General features: G+C 43.3%; 1 protein-coding gene across 1 annotated transcript in view; it reads right to left on the minus strand.

The window, feature by feature from the left end:
• Positions 1-18,415, minus strand: part of GRK5 (G protein-coupled receptor kinase 5) — a 162,005-nt gene that overhangs the window by 82,877 nt on the left and 60,713 nt on the right. The window contains exon 2 of the mRNA XM_057417359.1: positions 9,117-9,212. Coding sequence (XP_057273342.1) covers positions 9,117-9,212 — 96 coding nt within the window. The remainder of the gene's footprint in view (positions 1-9,116; positions 9,213-18,415) is intronic.

Genomic DNA, 18,415 nt, shown 5'->3' on the forward strand with positions numbered 1-18,415 from the left:
GCCAGCGCCTCACCACTCTCACAGTAAAGAACTTCTTCCTTATATCCAATCTGAACTTCAACTGCTGAAGTTTAAACCCATTACCCCTTGTCCTATTGCTACAGTTATTAAAAGCTATGTGTGAGATTATCTCAAACAACTTTTCAGCCTCTCTTTTCCTTGAAAGCCAAAAATTAGGAGCACTAGGATAATAATCAGCCAGATTTGCACTTTATGTGGGGTCTCACCTCAGACGTGGATTAAAAGGAGTATGAATCCCAACCCTGTTAACCCGTAAAACAATTTGCAGTACATTTTATTATATTTAAAATAGAAATACTATATTTATATTCATTTTACTGTTCAAATTGAAACAAGGAAGGACAAGATTGCTTTTGTATTTTGCAGATATTCAAACCAGCTTCTCTCTATATATGTGTATATATATGTGTGTATATATATGTATACATGTATATACATACGTATACACACACACATATAAAGTGTGAATTTTGCTTCACTCAAAATATTTTATGGGCTTTGGGTAACTTTAACATAAAATAAGGCTACCACTAAATTTCTGGTTTTAAGTAAAGAATAGGATGTTTCTTTTCCTCCTGCCCCTCTTCCACCAAAGAAGGACATGGAAGGAAGAAACAGAAGAATGCTTGATTTCAGGTTTTAACCAGAATAATAACTGCAATTTCTAGTGCACACAGTTCATTCAAAAAGCTTGGTTTTGTTACAGAATGTTTCAGCCAAGGGCTCAGACTCTTATGTTCCTCCTCACTGACCTGCAGCATTTTGGCGTGCCATACTTCTAGCATGACTGTTCCTAGCAAAGGAGCAGCTCTTCCTAAAATGAAACCCAGCCACAATCCTAGAGGCCTCTGCAACAACCAGCAGAAGCCAAGTCAAAATAATGCTTCCTCTACCAGCTACTCCAAAAGAGTTATTTTCCTTAAGAAGCATTAACTTAGGTTAATCCCATGCCTTCCTGAAAGCCTGAATGCACCCCCAGACATGAGGATTTCAGGCTGCTCATCCCATGAGCGCACCTCCCAGCATCCATAATGATGTAGGTCTAGTAGACCTTTTCTCCCTATTCACTCCCTACAGCTCCCTCCTTCTGTTATAAGAGGCCTCCTGTATAATTTAAGGGAATCTTTCCCACTGACTCCAGCAGAACTGAACAATCAACCAAACCAGAGCCTTTGCTTTCCCCTGCCACCTCCTCACTACTACCAGTAGCAAAGATACAAGTGAGTTCTGCAGGAGAAGAGTAAGTTTTTATCACAAATGCAGCCCTACCTCTCAGGCCCCACAACCTGCAAGCGCTAAACTGGGTTTAAAATGAATTCCCTGAACAACCAAGTTACTATTTAACAGGACCCATGAGCGCTTGTACAGCATGTCACAGTTCCAAATCACTGCAGAAGTATTAATTAGCCTTAACGACTTGTATTACCTAATAAGATAATGAAAAACCCTGCAGCTCACAGTATCTATTCTATTTTCAGTAAGAGATGAAATGGATCTTTTAAAAGACTATATTATCTTCTAATTCCGTTTCTGCATATCCCTGTAATAACTTCTGGAAATAATTGAAAGGGTGTCATGGCTTTTTTTTTTCCTTCTTAATTTGTGAAGAATTTATTGCCCCAAATATAGCCCTTGCCACAGAATTCAAATACAGAGGTTTAGGGATAATATTTGTCCCTTTGGAGGCTTTCTATTGCACAAGGACTGGTGTGGACTCACTGTTTGGTAAGAAGATGTGGATTTGCTGCCCGTTCTTTATGGAGAATAGCAACGTCTTTCTTGGGTTCTTTCTGGATTGCCAGTGCCAAGGTAATGCTTAATGGATTAATTCTTGTGAAATAAATTCTGTAAATAGAACGTGGGCTGAGATCATTTCAACTCATTTCCCCTGCGTCCCTTTCCCGTCTTGGAAGCTGTCAAGTACAAGCAGCCTGCAAGGTGCCTGCTCTCCCCGTGTTAGTCTTGAGTCTCACTAGATGCATAAACCAGCTTGTTTTTCACATACTTTCAGTGATGGCATTAAAAAACCCCAACCCTTCTCAATTCCCCCCATCGCTATAAACTGGATACAGCTAATCTTACAAGGGCACCAAACATTGCTCTGTTTGTCCATCATTAGAGCACTAGAAACCCATGTTTATGATAGAATTATAGCTGAATCTGAAGGATTTTAAAGAAAGGAACTGAACCAACTGTGGGTTTGTAAACAAACAATATGGTTTTGACATCAGCCATATCATTTAATGTGCTGGAACAGTTTCTATCAAGCTGCCAGTTCCTGCCCCTGAAGAGTATATAATTTAATTTAGATGGATTTGATGTGCTGTCCCATATCATGAACACAAGAAACTACAAGGGTACTGCTGAAGGCAAGGTCTATGCTGGAAAAACTGCATAAACTGTACTTCGAAGGAGGAACAGGGACCTTTTAGCTCAAAGAAGAGAGGGGAAAGTTGTGTCTACTGTAGAAGAAAGAAACAAAGAAAGTGAGGAGGAAGGGAAGTTTGCAGAGCGGGGACTCTCAAGGGGAAGGACTTTGTTTCTTTGTTAGAAATAAATCAGTTTGAGGTTTTTTTCTGCATTAATGTTACCCAAAAATATCTGCCCAACTTTTTCCAGAGCAATAAATCCTATCCACAGCTCTCAGCTGTTCTTCCAGCTTTGCTTTCAGTCCTTCTTGGGTTCCTCTCTGTGCTCTTTCTGTACCTCACTCCCTGGACAGCCACTACAGAGGTCAACTCATTTGGGGAGGTCTTCTCTTAGATACCACTCCAGCATCAAAGGGACTACCCATGCTGCAGCACCACAACCAGCCCTTCAGTGCTGGTGCAATAAACATGATCCCAAGGGACAACACAGAGCCCTGCCAGCACCCAGCACCCATCGAGGTTAGGAGCTGGCACTTGGGTAATGCAAGAACACCAGCAATATAGCACTTTGCTATTGCTGCTAGTGCCTGAAATATATCTTAAGCTGCAGTTATCTAAGGGCACTTGGATCATACAAAGCATGACTCTAATTGAGGAAGAAAACCCACCCCATCTGGTGTGAATAAAAAGTTACTTGTGAGTCTATGTGTTTATCAGCTCCAGCTTTAATTTCTCTGGAAATATATTTCAATGAACAGTAGAACAATGACACATTATGGTGTCTTTTTTACTACTGGGTAGTGTTTTCTACTCCACTGATGCAGCTCCCCAGGCTTGCAGAACACCTAGTGCTTCCCAGAGGTGCTGTACAGCTCCGTGCTGGGTACCTGGCTCTGGCTGCATGCACTCACACCACCAGCATCTTTCTGACATGGCTACCCACGCGCCTACTTATTTGGAAAGAACTAAGGAGACAATTCCTGTTGCTGCTTCATGTCACAGAATAATGACTGTTTGTTGAAAAACTTATTTCCAATAAAAATGGAAATCTTTTTTTTCCCCAAGGAAAGCTGATGCTTACTACAAAAAAAAAAGAAAAAACCCTCAAAACCTCAAATTCAATTTTTAGCCAAACCCATGATACAAAGGTGCAGTATTCAGACTGATACTGTGAGACAATCACAGAAGTTATAACTAGTTGTGCTCCGTTATTCACAGCGGAAGGCAAGCTAGCAGCTCTTTCCTTTGATCTATTTGTTGGCTTCAGGATTACACTTCTAAACCTTGCTTTTTAATCACTGTAAACATCAGAGCTGAAGAATTTGGTGGAGAGAAAATTTTCTGCTTCTTTGTGGTTTTTATCAGCTTGGGCTTTTGATGCCTTCTCTTTCCTGGTTTCAGTGCCTAAGCTTTACAGGTGATATAAGCTTTATAAGCGATACCACCTCATAGACTCAGGTTCTGGGGTCTGCACATGCATTGGGTTTCTTTGCTACACCTACATTCCCTGAGCAGCTACACATCCCGCAATGAACATCACTATGCCATCTTGCCACTTGCTCTCACAGAGGCAGCTTCCCTTGCGAGCAAGCCTGGAAACTCACACTTCCCTTTCCCAAGACCCCTCACCCATGTGTTTATATCTTTGCAGTGCTGGCAAACCTCTGAAGCCAAGGAACCCAAGAGCTGCTGGTGGGAATTCATGACAGATGCCCCAGCACCATGGAGCAGAGCAGGGGTGCCCTCTAAATGAGATAACTGGGGGATAGTAGCAGTCTTTCTGCCACAGGATGGAGCTCAGTGCAGGCTGCAAAGCATTCCTAGGAAGCTGGATGAATACTCGAGCATCTTTCTGTCACTCATGTCCATATTGCTGTTTCTTGATTGTTACCAGCGCCCATGCTGGTGGCTCAAAAACCTCATTTAGCTGGGTCTGAATCCCATTGCAGAGCCTGCACTATCAATATGCTTCCAGGTAGATAAAGTGCAAAGTGAGTGAAATAAAATCATATAGGTGAAGGTCTTGATCATGTCTGAAGAAGTACTACACAAAAAGGAGGAAAAGGGGCCAGCTTTTGTAAAAAGGGAGCATGTGAACTCTGTGGTGTCAATTCTGCCCCACTTACTCTGTTCACCACCTCTACAAAGAGTTTCTCAAGCAGAAGTGTATTTTTAACATTGCTGAAAAGCATTTGGAAGTTCAAGCTCCTTCTGCCCTTGATAAATGGGATGCAAATGTCACCTAAGAGGTTAAACAGCACAGGGAGGGGTTTTGATTTTCTCTTTTTGATCCAAGTGTGGCCAAATAAATCTGTATTAATGGGGCTGATCTTTCTGACTGTGACATCTCAGTGAATATGATTTATATGGTTTAGTGTGAGGTGTCCCTGCCCATGGCAGGGGGGTTGGAACTGGATGATCTTAAGGTCCTTTCCAACCCTAACTATTCTATGATTCTATAATATAAATGTTTAACAAGAGACATCATCGGAGTTCTCCCTTCTGCATGAGCACAATGCACAACCAGCAACTGCTTTACTGAAGGAGTTAAAGTTTCCTGCAATAATGCAACAACCCACTCTAGCCAACAAACAGCAGCCACATTCTGTGGCAGTTTCCCCACAGCCTTCAATCTCGGGGCGGGGGGAGTCTTGATTTATTATATAGCATTTGGACAGTTGCGAAAGAAAATTTGCCAAAGATCAGAATAATCGACTCTTTCACCCAAGCAGGTTTTTTATGGAAGAAAAAAGCACAGAATGGGTCTGAGCAAAATAAATAAAAATTCCACGCTTTTAACCAACAGAACCTTTTGCGTCATTCAGAAATATTTACAGACATTCAGAATCTTTTATCATCAAAAAGACACTCTGCCCTTTAAAATTACAACTTCTTCTTAGATTCGTGTTTACTGATGGCCTTTAAACTAGTGGGTATCCCTAACCTGTGGCATCCCTTCATGCAGTGTTTGTCAAATGTAGGAATTTTTAAAGCTGTGCCTTGCTATTTTTTCCCTTCCCTTGAAGCATCTCTCTTGCTAAGGCATAACCTGTGAATTTTAATGATAGCAGAACACCGTCTACTAGCAGCATTCATCACATGAGTCACTCATGTCTCAAACACCGATCTTCACCAATTGAGATGGTCACTAATGCCAGTATTACCCTGGAAAGGGCTAGCTGGTTTAATACAATTAAATGCAGCCAGAAGGGTTGGAGGTAGATGATCTTAAGGTCCTTTCCAACCCCAACCATTCTATGATTCAATGAAATACAGCTGGGAAGAGGGCTACAAATAGAAATGTATATTAGGCATTCATAATATACAAGTATACATAGAGAAGCTTCCCTCAGAGCCCTGTAAAGGTATTAGTGCAGCATCCCTGTTCCACTTGCCTATTTAATTATAATTAGCACACAATGACAGTCACTGAACTCCCCTGCACACGGCGTTGCGTACCTTGGACAAAAAAGAAAGGAGAAAAGAAGTTGCTTTCAAGTGCAATCCAACAAAACAGCTCCTTGGCTAAATGGTGCTTTTAATAAAGATGTTTCCAGAGTTTGTTTATTTATCAAAAACCAGTGTTTCTCTCGGGTGTTTTGATTTTTCTTTTTTCATTTCTCTGCACAAGAAGGAAGGGAAAAAAGGGCTTTACTAAGCAAGGCTTTCAGTAAGACACCAGATGATGGATAGTCAAACACAGAGTCTCCTGTAAACACAGAGGGAACCAAAAGGTATGAACTGACTCATAATTGTGTCAACACAGGTCGCAGACCCTTGGTTTATTTCAGCCTTCCTGTTTTTCACAGATTTCTTTTCACACTACACTTATTTTTTCAAGACACAGACTCTTTTCAGTACACCTTAGTGGGGTGTAAAAGCACACACATTTTTACACCAAAATGTGGGCATCTACACACACATGTAGACTGTACTGCCACAATTACAACAGCAGCATTTTCCAGCCATGGCTTATGGCTGTATTAAACTAAGCCGTGCCTTTCTTCGCAGCAGTCAAATCAAAAGGTCCATCTCATCCCATCCCATCCCATCCCATCCCATCCCATCCCTGCCTCCAGTTTTTTCCACAGAGGCTCTTGGGAAGCATCCAGAAAAGGGGAGTGCAACAAAACCCCAACAGCCTCATCCTCCAGTCCATGCAACCCTCTAAGACTTGGTGTGATTTCTTACTTAACCAAAGTGGCAAGACTGTGTCTGACCAAAAGTGCTGGGAGGAGGACACATGGCAAAGAGGTCTGTGATGAGCAGAACCTACTGGTATTTGTCTTGATCTCTAAACACACTGAATGGAGTCTGTAGCTTTTTCACTGGATAGAGTTGCTCTTTGCCCAGAGAAGCTGTGGCTGCCCCATCCCTGGCAGTGTTCAAGGCCAGGTTGGACACAGGGGCTTGGAGCAAGCTGCTCTAGTGGAAGGTGTCCCTGCCTGTGGCAGGGGTTGGAACTGGATGAGCTTTAAGGTCCCTTCCAACACAAACCAGTCTGGGATTCTGTGGTTCTCTGCTGGTTGCCTATTTCCCTAAAGACTGGAGGAAAAAAACCTCTCTGGGGTCTCTATTTCATTATTAGATTCAACTGGCACTGACCAGGGGTTAAGAACTGTTTAGGGTAGGGACTGATGGGCGGACACACCAAGCAGTTGGAACCCCTGCAAGCCAGAAAGGAGTTCAACTCATGGTTCAAGAAAGACGTTTCAGAACATTCCCTCACAAAATCACCTGTAGTCCTGAGATCCTTCTAAAGGACTGGCAGAAGATAACAAATGAAGATGGGTTAAAGCCAAGGGAGTTGTTCTTCCTTGACAGAGACAGTAAAAGAAGTGGTTTCAGGCCAGAACGCAATGACCAGTACTTGTTCCTGGATGGCGACGAGCCACGAGCCACACAGAGTCCAGTGCAATAGATCTGCATGTACAAAAGATCCATCCTGAGCACCTTGGGTCAACCACACATGTGCAAACAACTTAATGCCATAGACCCAGTGCATCTGGTTCTTCCAAGATGGGTCAGATGAGCAAAGAGTTGTTTATAAACTGCAACTCTTTGTCTGGGATGTTTCAGCCTTAGCTAGATTAACTGAAAAATGGCAGAGGCAGAAAGGCCAGATGAGCTTCCTCAGGCTGAGCACTGCCTCATTCCATGAGGAATCACATCCAGCTCAGCAGGAAAACTCCTCAGTCACACAACAAGGATTTGGACCTGATTTCCCAGCGTGAGCAAGCCAGTTGCTAAAATTCCCAGCCAACAGGTAATCCTTGCAATGAAGCCAAATCCACCAAGAGCATCAGAAGGGCTCTGTCACTTCACCGTTTTGCTCACAAAAAGAAATGCAAAACAAATTACGTCGAGGACAAAGCTGACACTAAAACAAACCCAGAAACAGCATTTCAGAATCAGAAATCACTGCCAGACTTAATTTTTCAAAGACTACTCATTTAGGATATTATACCCTTGCAAAGAGCCAAGTGTTTCATCTGGTCCTGTTGTCTCCTGTAAGAACCAAGGTTCATGGAACAACAGAGAGAATTCCCTAAGCAAATTACAATATATTAAGTCCAATCTGCTTCCAGCAGTTTCTGTACCTTCAGAAATCATGCCAGGGTTTGTGTGTTGTTGGACGGCTATAAACTGGAAAAACCTCTGCTCCTGCCTCATTTCTTTACCTTTTAGCTCTACAGCAGTAGACAAGGGAAGCAAAATTTACTGAAGGAGACCATGAAAAGAGCTTCAAAACGTTCCACATATTTTCCCTGCATAAACGCACCATGAATTTCAAATGTAAATTGTGCCAGGGCACTGTCACTCAAGCCCCAGGAGCTCACTCAAGTTAGACAAATTATGCTGCCTGTTATCTCAGTTGTTACGGTTTCTTGCCTTTCATTCATTCGTTCATTGCCAGTGGCTGGAGCCTCAGTTGCTGAAGTCAACCTCTGGTAACACTGGGTTATCCAGTGGAGGATGCTCAAGGAGATAGCTGCTAGCCTTGCTTGCCAAGGCAGCAGTCAACAATTTGGCAGGTATGAGCAGGAGAAATGCTGTGTTATGGAAATGGCCACTGCAAGCTTCCTCCCAAATCTGCAGTGTTTGGCTCACATTGATGAAATAAGTTAATAAATTTTCTTGTCTGTCGCATAAAACACTACATAAAGTTGTGCTGTGGTTGTGGTTGGAATAGAGGATAGCACTGCTGAGCAAACCTGCCTGGCAGAGAGCAGCGGCTGTTGCTTCTAACATATCCAGACTGAAATTAGTAATAACTTTCAACTACATCATCAATCTCTCTGCTTTCACCAAGTCTCAATTCCTCCCCGATAAAGAGTTATTTACTACAAGAGAATGCAGGATGTGATGGGGGGATTTGTTTCTTAACGTCCCTTTACAGCCACATTAGTCCTGAGTCCACTGAGTCAAAGCACCTGCCCCATAGGCAGGTACCACCTAAATGTAAAGTCTCTTTGGCTTGTAGATCCTGTGCATGCAAAGGGCCTCCAAGCCTCACAAGTGGATTTTACCCATCTCTACTGCCTGATGCACAGTGACTTGTTAGGAACCAGAAATACTGAGTTTGCATGGCAGCATCGTGGGATGTACATGCATTACATGCCCATTTCTCAGCTGATTCCATTTAGTGATGAGCACCCTAAATGACGTTCTGTTGATAGCATGTTTTATTTATGCAATACTTCCAAAGAAGGGAAAAGCTCTTACCTATTGTTCTTCGGAGATCTTCACACTGGCTAATGTGAGGGAATTTCAAGATTTCCTTCCACTTTTTGCTTTTGCCTTTGCGTTTCCCTCCACCCCCTGCAGAGAAAGAAATATCAGATTAGGTTGCTTTGGGTGCACAGCCCCATCCAGAGTTTACCAGCCCAGTCACAGTTCTTATGGATATCATTAATAATTAAAGCTGAAACACTGTGGGTAGGTACATGGATCACATCTGAGCTTGCCTTGCCTACAAGAGACTGAGGAGACAGTATTTGGCAGATCAGATTGCTAAAAGTTGGGAGTTCAGGCTTGTGGCCCTCCAGGTCCAGTTCAGATGACAATGCTGAACTAAGCAGCGTGAGCATCATCTCTGCCCCAAGTGACAGCCATTTCACACGAGTCAAATCACCTTGTAAAATTACAGCTCGCATCTTTTCAACCTGGATCTCTCCCCTCTGGTTTTGGGATGAGACCCTGTCCCATCCCAAGGAAGTGCTGGAAACTGAAGACCAAAATTCAACTCTCACCAACCTCCCCTCACATTACATGTACTACCAACATGGCATTACTGCTGGTGCTGCGCACTGGTCACTGCTGCTTCCACAGGAGAACAACAGTGGGATAAAATCAATATAGTCCTCATGGGGAGAAGATCTCTTTGGTTCTTTTCTCCCCTTCTTGTCTTCCCTGACAGCTGGACTCAAGGGGAAAGACCTAGCTGAAGAAGGTCCGAGACCCTCAACCTTTCCATGCTGATGAATTCCCCTCAACCATATCCCTTCATAAGCACCTTGCTGCCTGCACCACTGGCATCTCTGGGTGCTTACATCTGAGCTTGCAAGTAGGGTGCCTGCTGCATGGGCTCTGAGTTGGCATTTCCAGCATATTTCGCTCCTTGCTGGGATCACTAGGTGACACACTGCGTGTGGGGTTAAGCTTCCTCAGCCCAAGCAAGCCTAATGCAGGCTGACATGCTGTGTGTGCTCTTACCCCTTATCTGCTAGATGGGCACTCAGACCTGAAGCAGCTCAGCCCAAGAGGACATTTTTAGGCTTTTATTGTCTTTTTTTGTTTTACTGTCATCAGGCATTTTTTTACTCCAGTCTCACCCGGGTTTCTCTTTCATGCCCTCACATTCTTTACGCTGCCCCATCAGCATTACCACAGAGGGCAGGAGGTGTGGTGTGATGCTAGGGGTTCCATTCCCATCTCAGTTTTGTGCCTGTCCTGCTTGGAGAGGCTGTGCAGCCACCAGAGAGGGAGCATCCCTGTGGACATGGAAGCCCAGATGCAGACTGAGATTCTCTGACTCGCTGTATTTACTGCAGTTCAGTCCCTGCACACAAAATGTGATTCACTGGAGTCTGTTTTACATGCACTGGCACGTTGAGTGACTAATTCAGAGCTGAGTTAATTCTGTAGAGGGGCTGGTAGAGTCACAACTGCAGATTGAGGGTGTGCTGGGTACTACTTGATATTGCAGGCTAAATTAGGAGAGCACTGACTCAAAAGGTAGCAGACCATTACAGAGAAAATATGAGCCTGGATAAAGAATGTGAAGTATTTCTCTCTGTGGGGTGCTGCTGCTCACACAGCGTAACCTCTGGTGCAGGAGCGCTCCTTCTGCATCTCACCTTTTATTCCTTTGCTTTTAGTGGCCAATGGTTTGGCCATTGCAGAGCTTGCCTTGAATTAAAGTCCTTACTGACAAGATCTTACCGTATGCCTACATTATGCAATGTGGAGCAGAGATATTTCCAGTAGCCATAAAGGAACTAGCTTGTTTAGACTACCAGGTGCATAGTTATACTGCCCTTTCCTGGAACTGGCCTGCAGCAAAGCATGGAGAGATGTGAAGCTGTGACTGTCTCCACACTAGGCAGTATCATGCAACACAGATGGACCCTTTAGGTCTCTATATATAGATATTCTGCTTCAATCTCCCCTCTTCAGTGCATCCCAACCACTGCAGCTAAAGTAATTTCCTCTCCCATCCCTCTAGCCCCTGTATCTTGGTCTCATCCAGCGTACGATGCCTAGTCTTGCATGCTGAAGGTCTTAGGTATACCACAAGGTGCATTTTCTGGGCTGGGTGAGCACTGTGCTCATCTGTTCACCAACTCCCAAAGGATTCAGCAACCCAAAGGGTCCTCATTGGCTTTCATCTCCCTGAAAGCGTGCTCCATCAATCCTGCACAACTGCTCCTGTCTGCCACCTCCACTTGCCCCTCTTCTCCTTCTCTTCCAGTGGCACCTTCCTTTGTGCTCCAGCCCTCATGCCTCATCACACCATACCGTCACTTCTCTGCACCCTCCCTTCACAAACTCCTCTGGGGAATGATCCTTCCTCCTGGAATTCTCACTTCCTGTCTTCTCCAGTCATTCTCTTTGGCTGCATTTTCTTCCCTGAACTACTGCTTCATGTTTTCCCTCACACTGATTTGTCTTTGAGGAGTTCTAAGTCTTGATGTCAAACCGCCATGGGAATTAACTGAATTAAGCATGTATTTGTTAGCACTGGGAGAGGGATGGGAAGGAAGAAGAGGACAAGGAGGGAAGGAAGCTGCTGGGCAGGCTCCTGGTCAGAGCAGGATTATCCTTCTTTGACAGCCTCAGGGTTTGAAGGTAGATTTCTGGATCCCTTCCTCAGGCTGCCAGCTCCCATTGCAGCTCATCCCACTCCCATGTACAAACACTTCCCTCTCCCACTGCAGAGACCCACTCTGCTCTTACCAAGGGCAAACAGACTACGATGCTGTAAGGGAGCAGGCAGGAGCTCTCTGTTTAAGGTATGAGCAGTCATGGAGGCAGCACATGAAGCTGCCTGGGCAGTGCTTCTTGCTAGAACAATGCTTCCAATCATTTCTGGACACAGGAAGCAGTGTAAGCCAGATAAAAGCATCCTTCAGGGCTCATCTGCTCAGCACTGGTCCATCTTCACCCAGAGAAGGTCTTCCCTCTGGGCTGAAGCACCAGAGATTTCAGAGCACAACTGCTTCTCCAGCCACCTGTACAGAAGCCCTCACAAAACAGTTGCATCTTCAGCAGCACCAGGCTGCAGAGAGCACTGCAAAATAGCCCTTTGCTCTAAATGGCTGCTCTGAGATTTGTGCAGCGACAAAATGATTCTGCTCAGTTTGTAAAACCCGGCTGATGTAAAACACTTCCTGACATATTTATATCGGATGATGTATTTCCGACTTTAAATTTCCATCAAAACTGGAGGAGGGCTCTGCCGTGCCCTGTTACAACCATGATCGATACAGCCAGCGTGTTCTCTCCTCTTTTGTGGCCATCCTCCAAAAATAAGCAGCCTTGCCTGATGAATCATTTGCTCTTAGCTGAGCGTGAAGTAGCGTTACTGTTTTGCCTGTGACGTCTTTATGTTAAAGATTCTGATCAAGTGCTTTAATCGACCTGACCTTTCCGCTCTCGGCTTCTCTCGTGGAGCCAGCAGTGTTTGCTGGCTCCAAACGTTAATTCTAGGGGGTTTGAAGGACATAATGCAGCAAGACAGCTGAGACAGGATAAATTGCCTAGGAGAGCTAAAAGCTAAAGGGGAAGGTTTCTCTGAATAGGTCAGTAATTGTGCAGGTTGCAAAGGGAAGCTTTAACACATTGCCTTGATTGCGCTGTCTATTCTGGACAAGAGGATTTGCAATCTTCAAGGCAGCTTCTCAGGGCAAGGCTGGACAGATGTGCCATATTTAGATGTGGGTTCCACCAGTGGATCTGACTGCTTTAAAGTCTTGGTTTGCTGATGACAGCACAAGGTGAGCTCCCAGCAACAGCATGAAATCTCAGCTCCACTCCCTTTCATGCACTTAACTCAGCGTTTACGCACAGGATTGAAGCTAATTCTCTGACATGTCAACCAGTCCTACAGGAAACAAAAAGCATTTGCTTGACATCCTACCTACTGAAAAATACATGGCGTTTATCACGGCATCTTGTGATGTTGGATGGCAAATCTAGCTCTGATCTCTGCTGGCAAGGACAGAGACATTACCAGAGGCACACATGTAAAACATCTGCAAGCAGAACCTACCCTTAGCCTAAAGTGCCTACTTTTTGTGCTTCTGTTATGCAAGATATGTTTACTCTGTTAATACCAAGAGGAGGTAGAAGAATACCTTCACATCAATAAGCCAGTGAGATATTAAGTGTCTTGTCCAAAATGACATGAGAACTCAGACACAGAACAAGGAGCTGAGGCCAAGGCCTTCAGCCACTAATCCTGCTAACAACAGGATCAAGCCATGCACCAGCTCAGTTGATCAAAGGTATTCCATAGCCAGAGATAAACATAATGATGGATGAATTCATTCCAGCATCATGACTGTAGCATGTTCCATTTGTGCCTCATGCTACCACATCCAAGATGGCTTTTAAGCACGGCTCAGCTGGCTTCGTATTTTTGCTGTCTTCTTGACCAAGCTCATAACCCTGCATCAGACCCCATGCAGTCAGGCTTGGCTAAGCCAAGACGGCCAAACATTTCATTGCCTTCAACTGTATTATCTGCAATCTTGTTAATCCACAATTTAGGTAAACTGTCTACAGATCACTGAAGGATGACTACAGTTTGTATCTTCCATTTCACAACAGTAGCCAGGCTCTTATCCAAGTCCTTCCCAACAGTACAAAGCTGTGTACATTCTGATTGCAAGGCCTTGATTACATTGAAAGCATTGAAAGAAATATTACTAGTCCAAAAATCAACATTATTCTGCTCAAAAGAAGTTTACATTTCTTCTCTTTCTCTTGCCAGCCTTCCTTTGCTCACTCTCTCCCATCAAAGCGCATTTAGCTATACGATATATATAACATTGCCATATTAAACAAATGGCCTGTCTAGCACAGGACAGGCCTCAGGCAGCTTCAGAGGAAGATCTTAGAAAGCTGTTTCTATAGTATTTGGAAAGCAGGAACTTTCTTCCATATCCTATCCATTAGATATGGGTAACTAAACATGAAAGTACATTGCTTCCAAAATTTCTTTTTCAGAAGCTATGCTACTTAAATTCAGGCTGTTCTTATGCTCCTGGTAAATGCCCTGGACTGTTGAATGCCCTTTTGCCTCATGTGGGTGTGAGTCCCAGAGATTAACCATGTATTTGTGAAGAAAAAGAATACCAAATTTACACTGCTTATTTTCCTAACGAGACTGCATGAATGCAATTTATCAGCCCACCACTTTTCCTTAAGGATTTTTCATATCTAACGCATTTAGCCTCTACAGCAAACAGCAGCAGCCTTCTTAGACCTGCTTCACGTAAGAGTTCACCTAGGTTCACCATTTTTCTTTCGTATCAGTCCAGCTGTACTAGCAAATAAAGATGGTCTGTTTGCAAAGAGTGAAAGATACTGCTTACTCTCTGCCCTTCATCCTGCCCTTCTCATCTGGGAAAGCACAAAAAAACCCACAGGAACCCTGTTTTATCCTTACAAGATCCTAGGTGATACTCCAGACTAACTTAAAACAATCACAAGACCTTTAGGAACCTCTTTATGAATCCCCTTCTGTGTCACCCCAAGGGAAAGAAGGAGTATCAGGGATGGGTTTTCAAAGGCTGGCAGGTGTCCACCATCCACTGGGACACAATGCCTCTGCAAATAAGTTTTTAGAGGCTCTTTTTTCATAAGGTACAACAAAATGCCCAAATATGCCCTCAAAAGAGAACCATGTTACGTATCTCCTCTTATCGGTGTTAATCTGCCTTTATCTCTTGCAGCCTTTTTTGATGAACATAACTCTCTGAACAGTCACAGACTGCGATAATGGTTTTGTGCCCATCTTCCCTGCTGTCACAGCATGTTTGCACATAACTCATCTGCATGCCTCTACAAATACATAAGCCTGACAACCGCTGTGTAAAACATCCCATTGCTTTTTGGAAATGAACAGCACATATATTTCATGTTTAAGCCTTCAGAACCACAGAGATGGGAAGCAAAAATGCGAGCTTCTTCCCAACAGAGGCAGGCTGGCTTTGCAATCTGGTTACTAGAGGATCAGAGGGCATTTTGTACACAACTGGCATTGAAAGTCCTTCTGGTTTACAGAAGTTAGCGTTCACAGACAAATATCTATTGCAGGAATATCTACCTATTATTTAAATAAGAAGTCAAGTAGTACTGTAAATTCTGATGGGTGGCTGAAACATGACTTCAGTAACACATTTTATATGGTAATAATAATGTGATGTTAATAATACACTTTAATGACAACCATTGCCCTGAAAGGACAGGAAGGCAAGGCATTAGTCTTTGAAAACTGATCCTCAGGGCTTGACTATCATATGTCGAGGCCATTTTGGTACTACTCAAGGAATATAAAGAAGTCTTTACATAAGTTACCTTTATGCCACACTTGAAAGGACCTTAACTATATTGAAAAACCTTTGATTTTTAGTGTTGGCCTTCATTGGGCATCCCAGATTGTGGCACTCTCCATACACATCTGCCTACATCTTCCATTGAGTATTTTAAGGGAAATTTGAGACTATTTCAACAAGTTGTCTTTGAGTTTTCTGGGCCAGTTCGCATAAGATGGGCCTAAGTTTTGCTGTTACCACATACACGTGGTAACAGGGAGCTGTTTGGTGACCTGATTTCCCTGGATGCAGTTTAGTTTTCCCCTGTGTAAGCACCTTTAGTCTGTGTATTATGGCATCTTTCTCTTTTATGCCTTGTATTTTAGCTGTATTGTGCTTATCTGCAGCTGACGAATGAGGAAAAGGAGATCGTCAGCTTTTATGCCACAAAAATAATGCAGAAGACAGAACATATACTGAAGATTTACAATCTTATAAAACCACAAACAGTAAATCTTATAAAAATAAAAACACATCATCTAAAGTAGTAAATTTAAGCAGACTCCAAAATTTTAACTTCTTATTCTTGACCTCAAAGTAACCTAGGCTACTGGCACAAATCCAGGCACTTTAGTTGAGTTTGGAAGGCATTAGCACGTATTGGGTGGCTCAACAGGCTGTTGAGATAAACTGAGTTGATGGCTTCAAACTGGAAGGTGCCTGGATAGCATTCGACATTGGAGCTGGCAACAAGAGCAGAAGAGACAATGAAACAAGCTCCTTTGGAAGCTGCTTCTGGACCTGTAAGGTCTCTTGCAGGAGCATGCAGAGGCTATGATGTCTGAACCTGGGGAGCATTAAGAGATTTTATCCATCAGTGGTGTAGGTACCAGAAAACAGTTGTCTGTAACGCTTCATTATCAATGATTGTTATGGGAGATGAACCTTTTGAACAGAGCTGTTGAGAATCAAGGTCATTGCCCTGCTACAAATGCTAAATCTCTCAGTAGAGTTTTCCTTCAAACCGGAGCCGAGAGTCAGTATTTCAACGTTCCAGAAAATTCTGATTTAAAAGACATTAAACCGCTTCATTTTGATAACATTTGAGTCATCTCAGTTCTCTAACGTCAAAACATTATCATAGAACATATCAAATGGAGTATTAAGATACATTATATCATTCGAACAAAATGGGTATGGTAAATTGACATTCTTTGCTTTGTTAAAATGATGTTTCTATATTGTCAAAAAGAAGCTAGAAAAAGCAAATCCTTCTTTCAAGTAGACACTTGCCTGCAAAACCCTTTCATTTTTGACAGAACTTCATTCTCAGAAAGGAAGATTCTTTTGTCAGAAATGTTCTCAACCTTCACATGCTTTGAAGCACATAGGAATTAAACAAGGAACACGGCCTGCTCATATCTAAACGTTCAACTGAATCTAAATTCCCATATTCCTTACCCCTTCCCTTACGTTAATTTGCACAGCTGAGATTTACATAGACTGTAGGAGACTTGCTTCCCATTCTCCCAAAGAAAAATGCAAATCCCTGCTCCAGAAATCCTGCTTGAATAGGGATTGATAACATCTTTCCAGGAAGGAACTCCTCTTTAAGCAACGGCTTGTTAAACTTATGACCTGCTCAATATATTTATTACCCTGGGTTTAGTAACATGCATGCAAGCTGCTAAACTGATGCCTCCACACCTGCAAATACAACTCATCACCCCCCCTATAGTCAATGTCTTGCCCATTGCCCATGTAGATTGCCCAGGAGCATCTGTAGTACTCATGGATTCATATGAAGAAAAGCTGAGAGAGCTGGACTTGTTCAGCCTTGAGAAAGGAAGGCTCAGGGGAGACCTCATCACCATGTTCCAGTATTTAAAGGGTGGCTACAAAGAAGATAGAGACTCTCTTCTTACAAGGACTCATATGGAAAAGATGAGGGACAATGGGCATAAGTTACTCCTGGAAGATGCTGACTGGACACAAGAGGAGAATTTCTCACAATGAGAACAATCAGTCATTGGAATAACCTCCACAGGGAAGTGGTGGATTCCCAAGTGTTGGACACTTGTAAGATTAAGATGAACAGGGTGTTGGGACATGGTTATGGTTTAAACACTGCACCAACTACTAAGAAGGAGAAAAATAACTGCTACAGCTGAACCCAGGACAGGCGTCTAGTCTAGGTCATGCCTTGCCTAGAAAGGTTGGACCAGATCATCCATGAGATGATCCACTGGTATTCTATGGTTCTGTGATGATTCAATGGTGCTCCTCAGGCAACCCAAATGTTTTTAGGGCTGGCCCCTAAAGTCAAACTGTCTTGAAGGGACTTGTGAGTCCTAGTTAGACACTGAGAAAAATGACTAGGAGTCTAAGGAGGCTCTGTTGAGCTGCTGCTCCACATTGTTCAATTCTGATGTTTTGCAACACAGCAGTACAATGGGAAGCATGACACAGGCAGAAGGAACACAGAAGGAAACCCAGCCCTGGTACAAGCAACTGCATGAGGCTCAGCTCTTCTGAATACTTTGGTGGCAGTTCTAGCAGGAGAACATGCAAAAAACCCAGGCTGGAGCAGGGAACGATGTGGGTTCTGTCTGTCCCTGTCAAAGAGCTGTGTGGGCTTTTTCTACTGCAAATAGTTCTGCAGTCTCTAAAAAAAGAACTTAGCCTCTGTGTTCCTGACATCTGAGTTTTGTAAGGAGTATTTCTGAACTGTGGGGAGCAGATCCAGCTGGATGGGAGGTGAGAATTCAAGTGTGTTCTTATCAACAGTCTGTAGCCAAGCTCTGAGACTTATGTTCTTTCCTGGGTTTTTTTCTGCTCTCACCTAAATAAACTTACCAGCAGGGCTAAGGAAAGGAATTTTAGTGAATGCCATGAAAAACTTAATGATTTGAGACAGTCTGTTTTAACAGGCCTGACTGATTTATTATATTCCACCTAACCGGTAGACTTGGTAAAGCTTTG

This window comes from Pezoporus wallicus, unplaced genomic scaffold (assembly GCF_028554395.1).
Source record: "Pezoporus wallicus isolate ANWC-B61680 ecotype Strahan unplaced genomic scaffold, APGP_CSIRO_Pwel_v1 contig_8188, whole genome shotgun sequence".
Lineage (NCBI taxonomy): Eukaryota > Metazoa > Chordata > Aves > Psittaciformes > Psittacidae > Pezoporus > Pezoporus wallicus.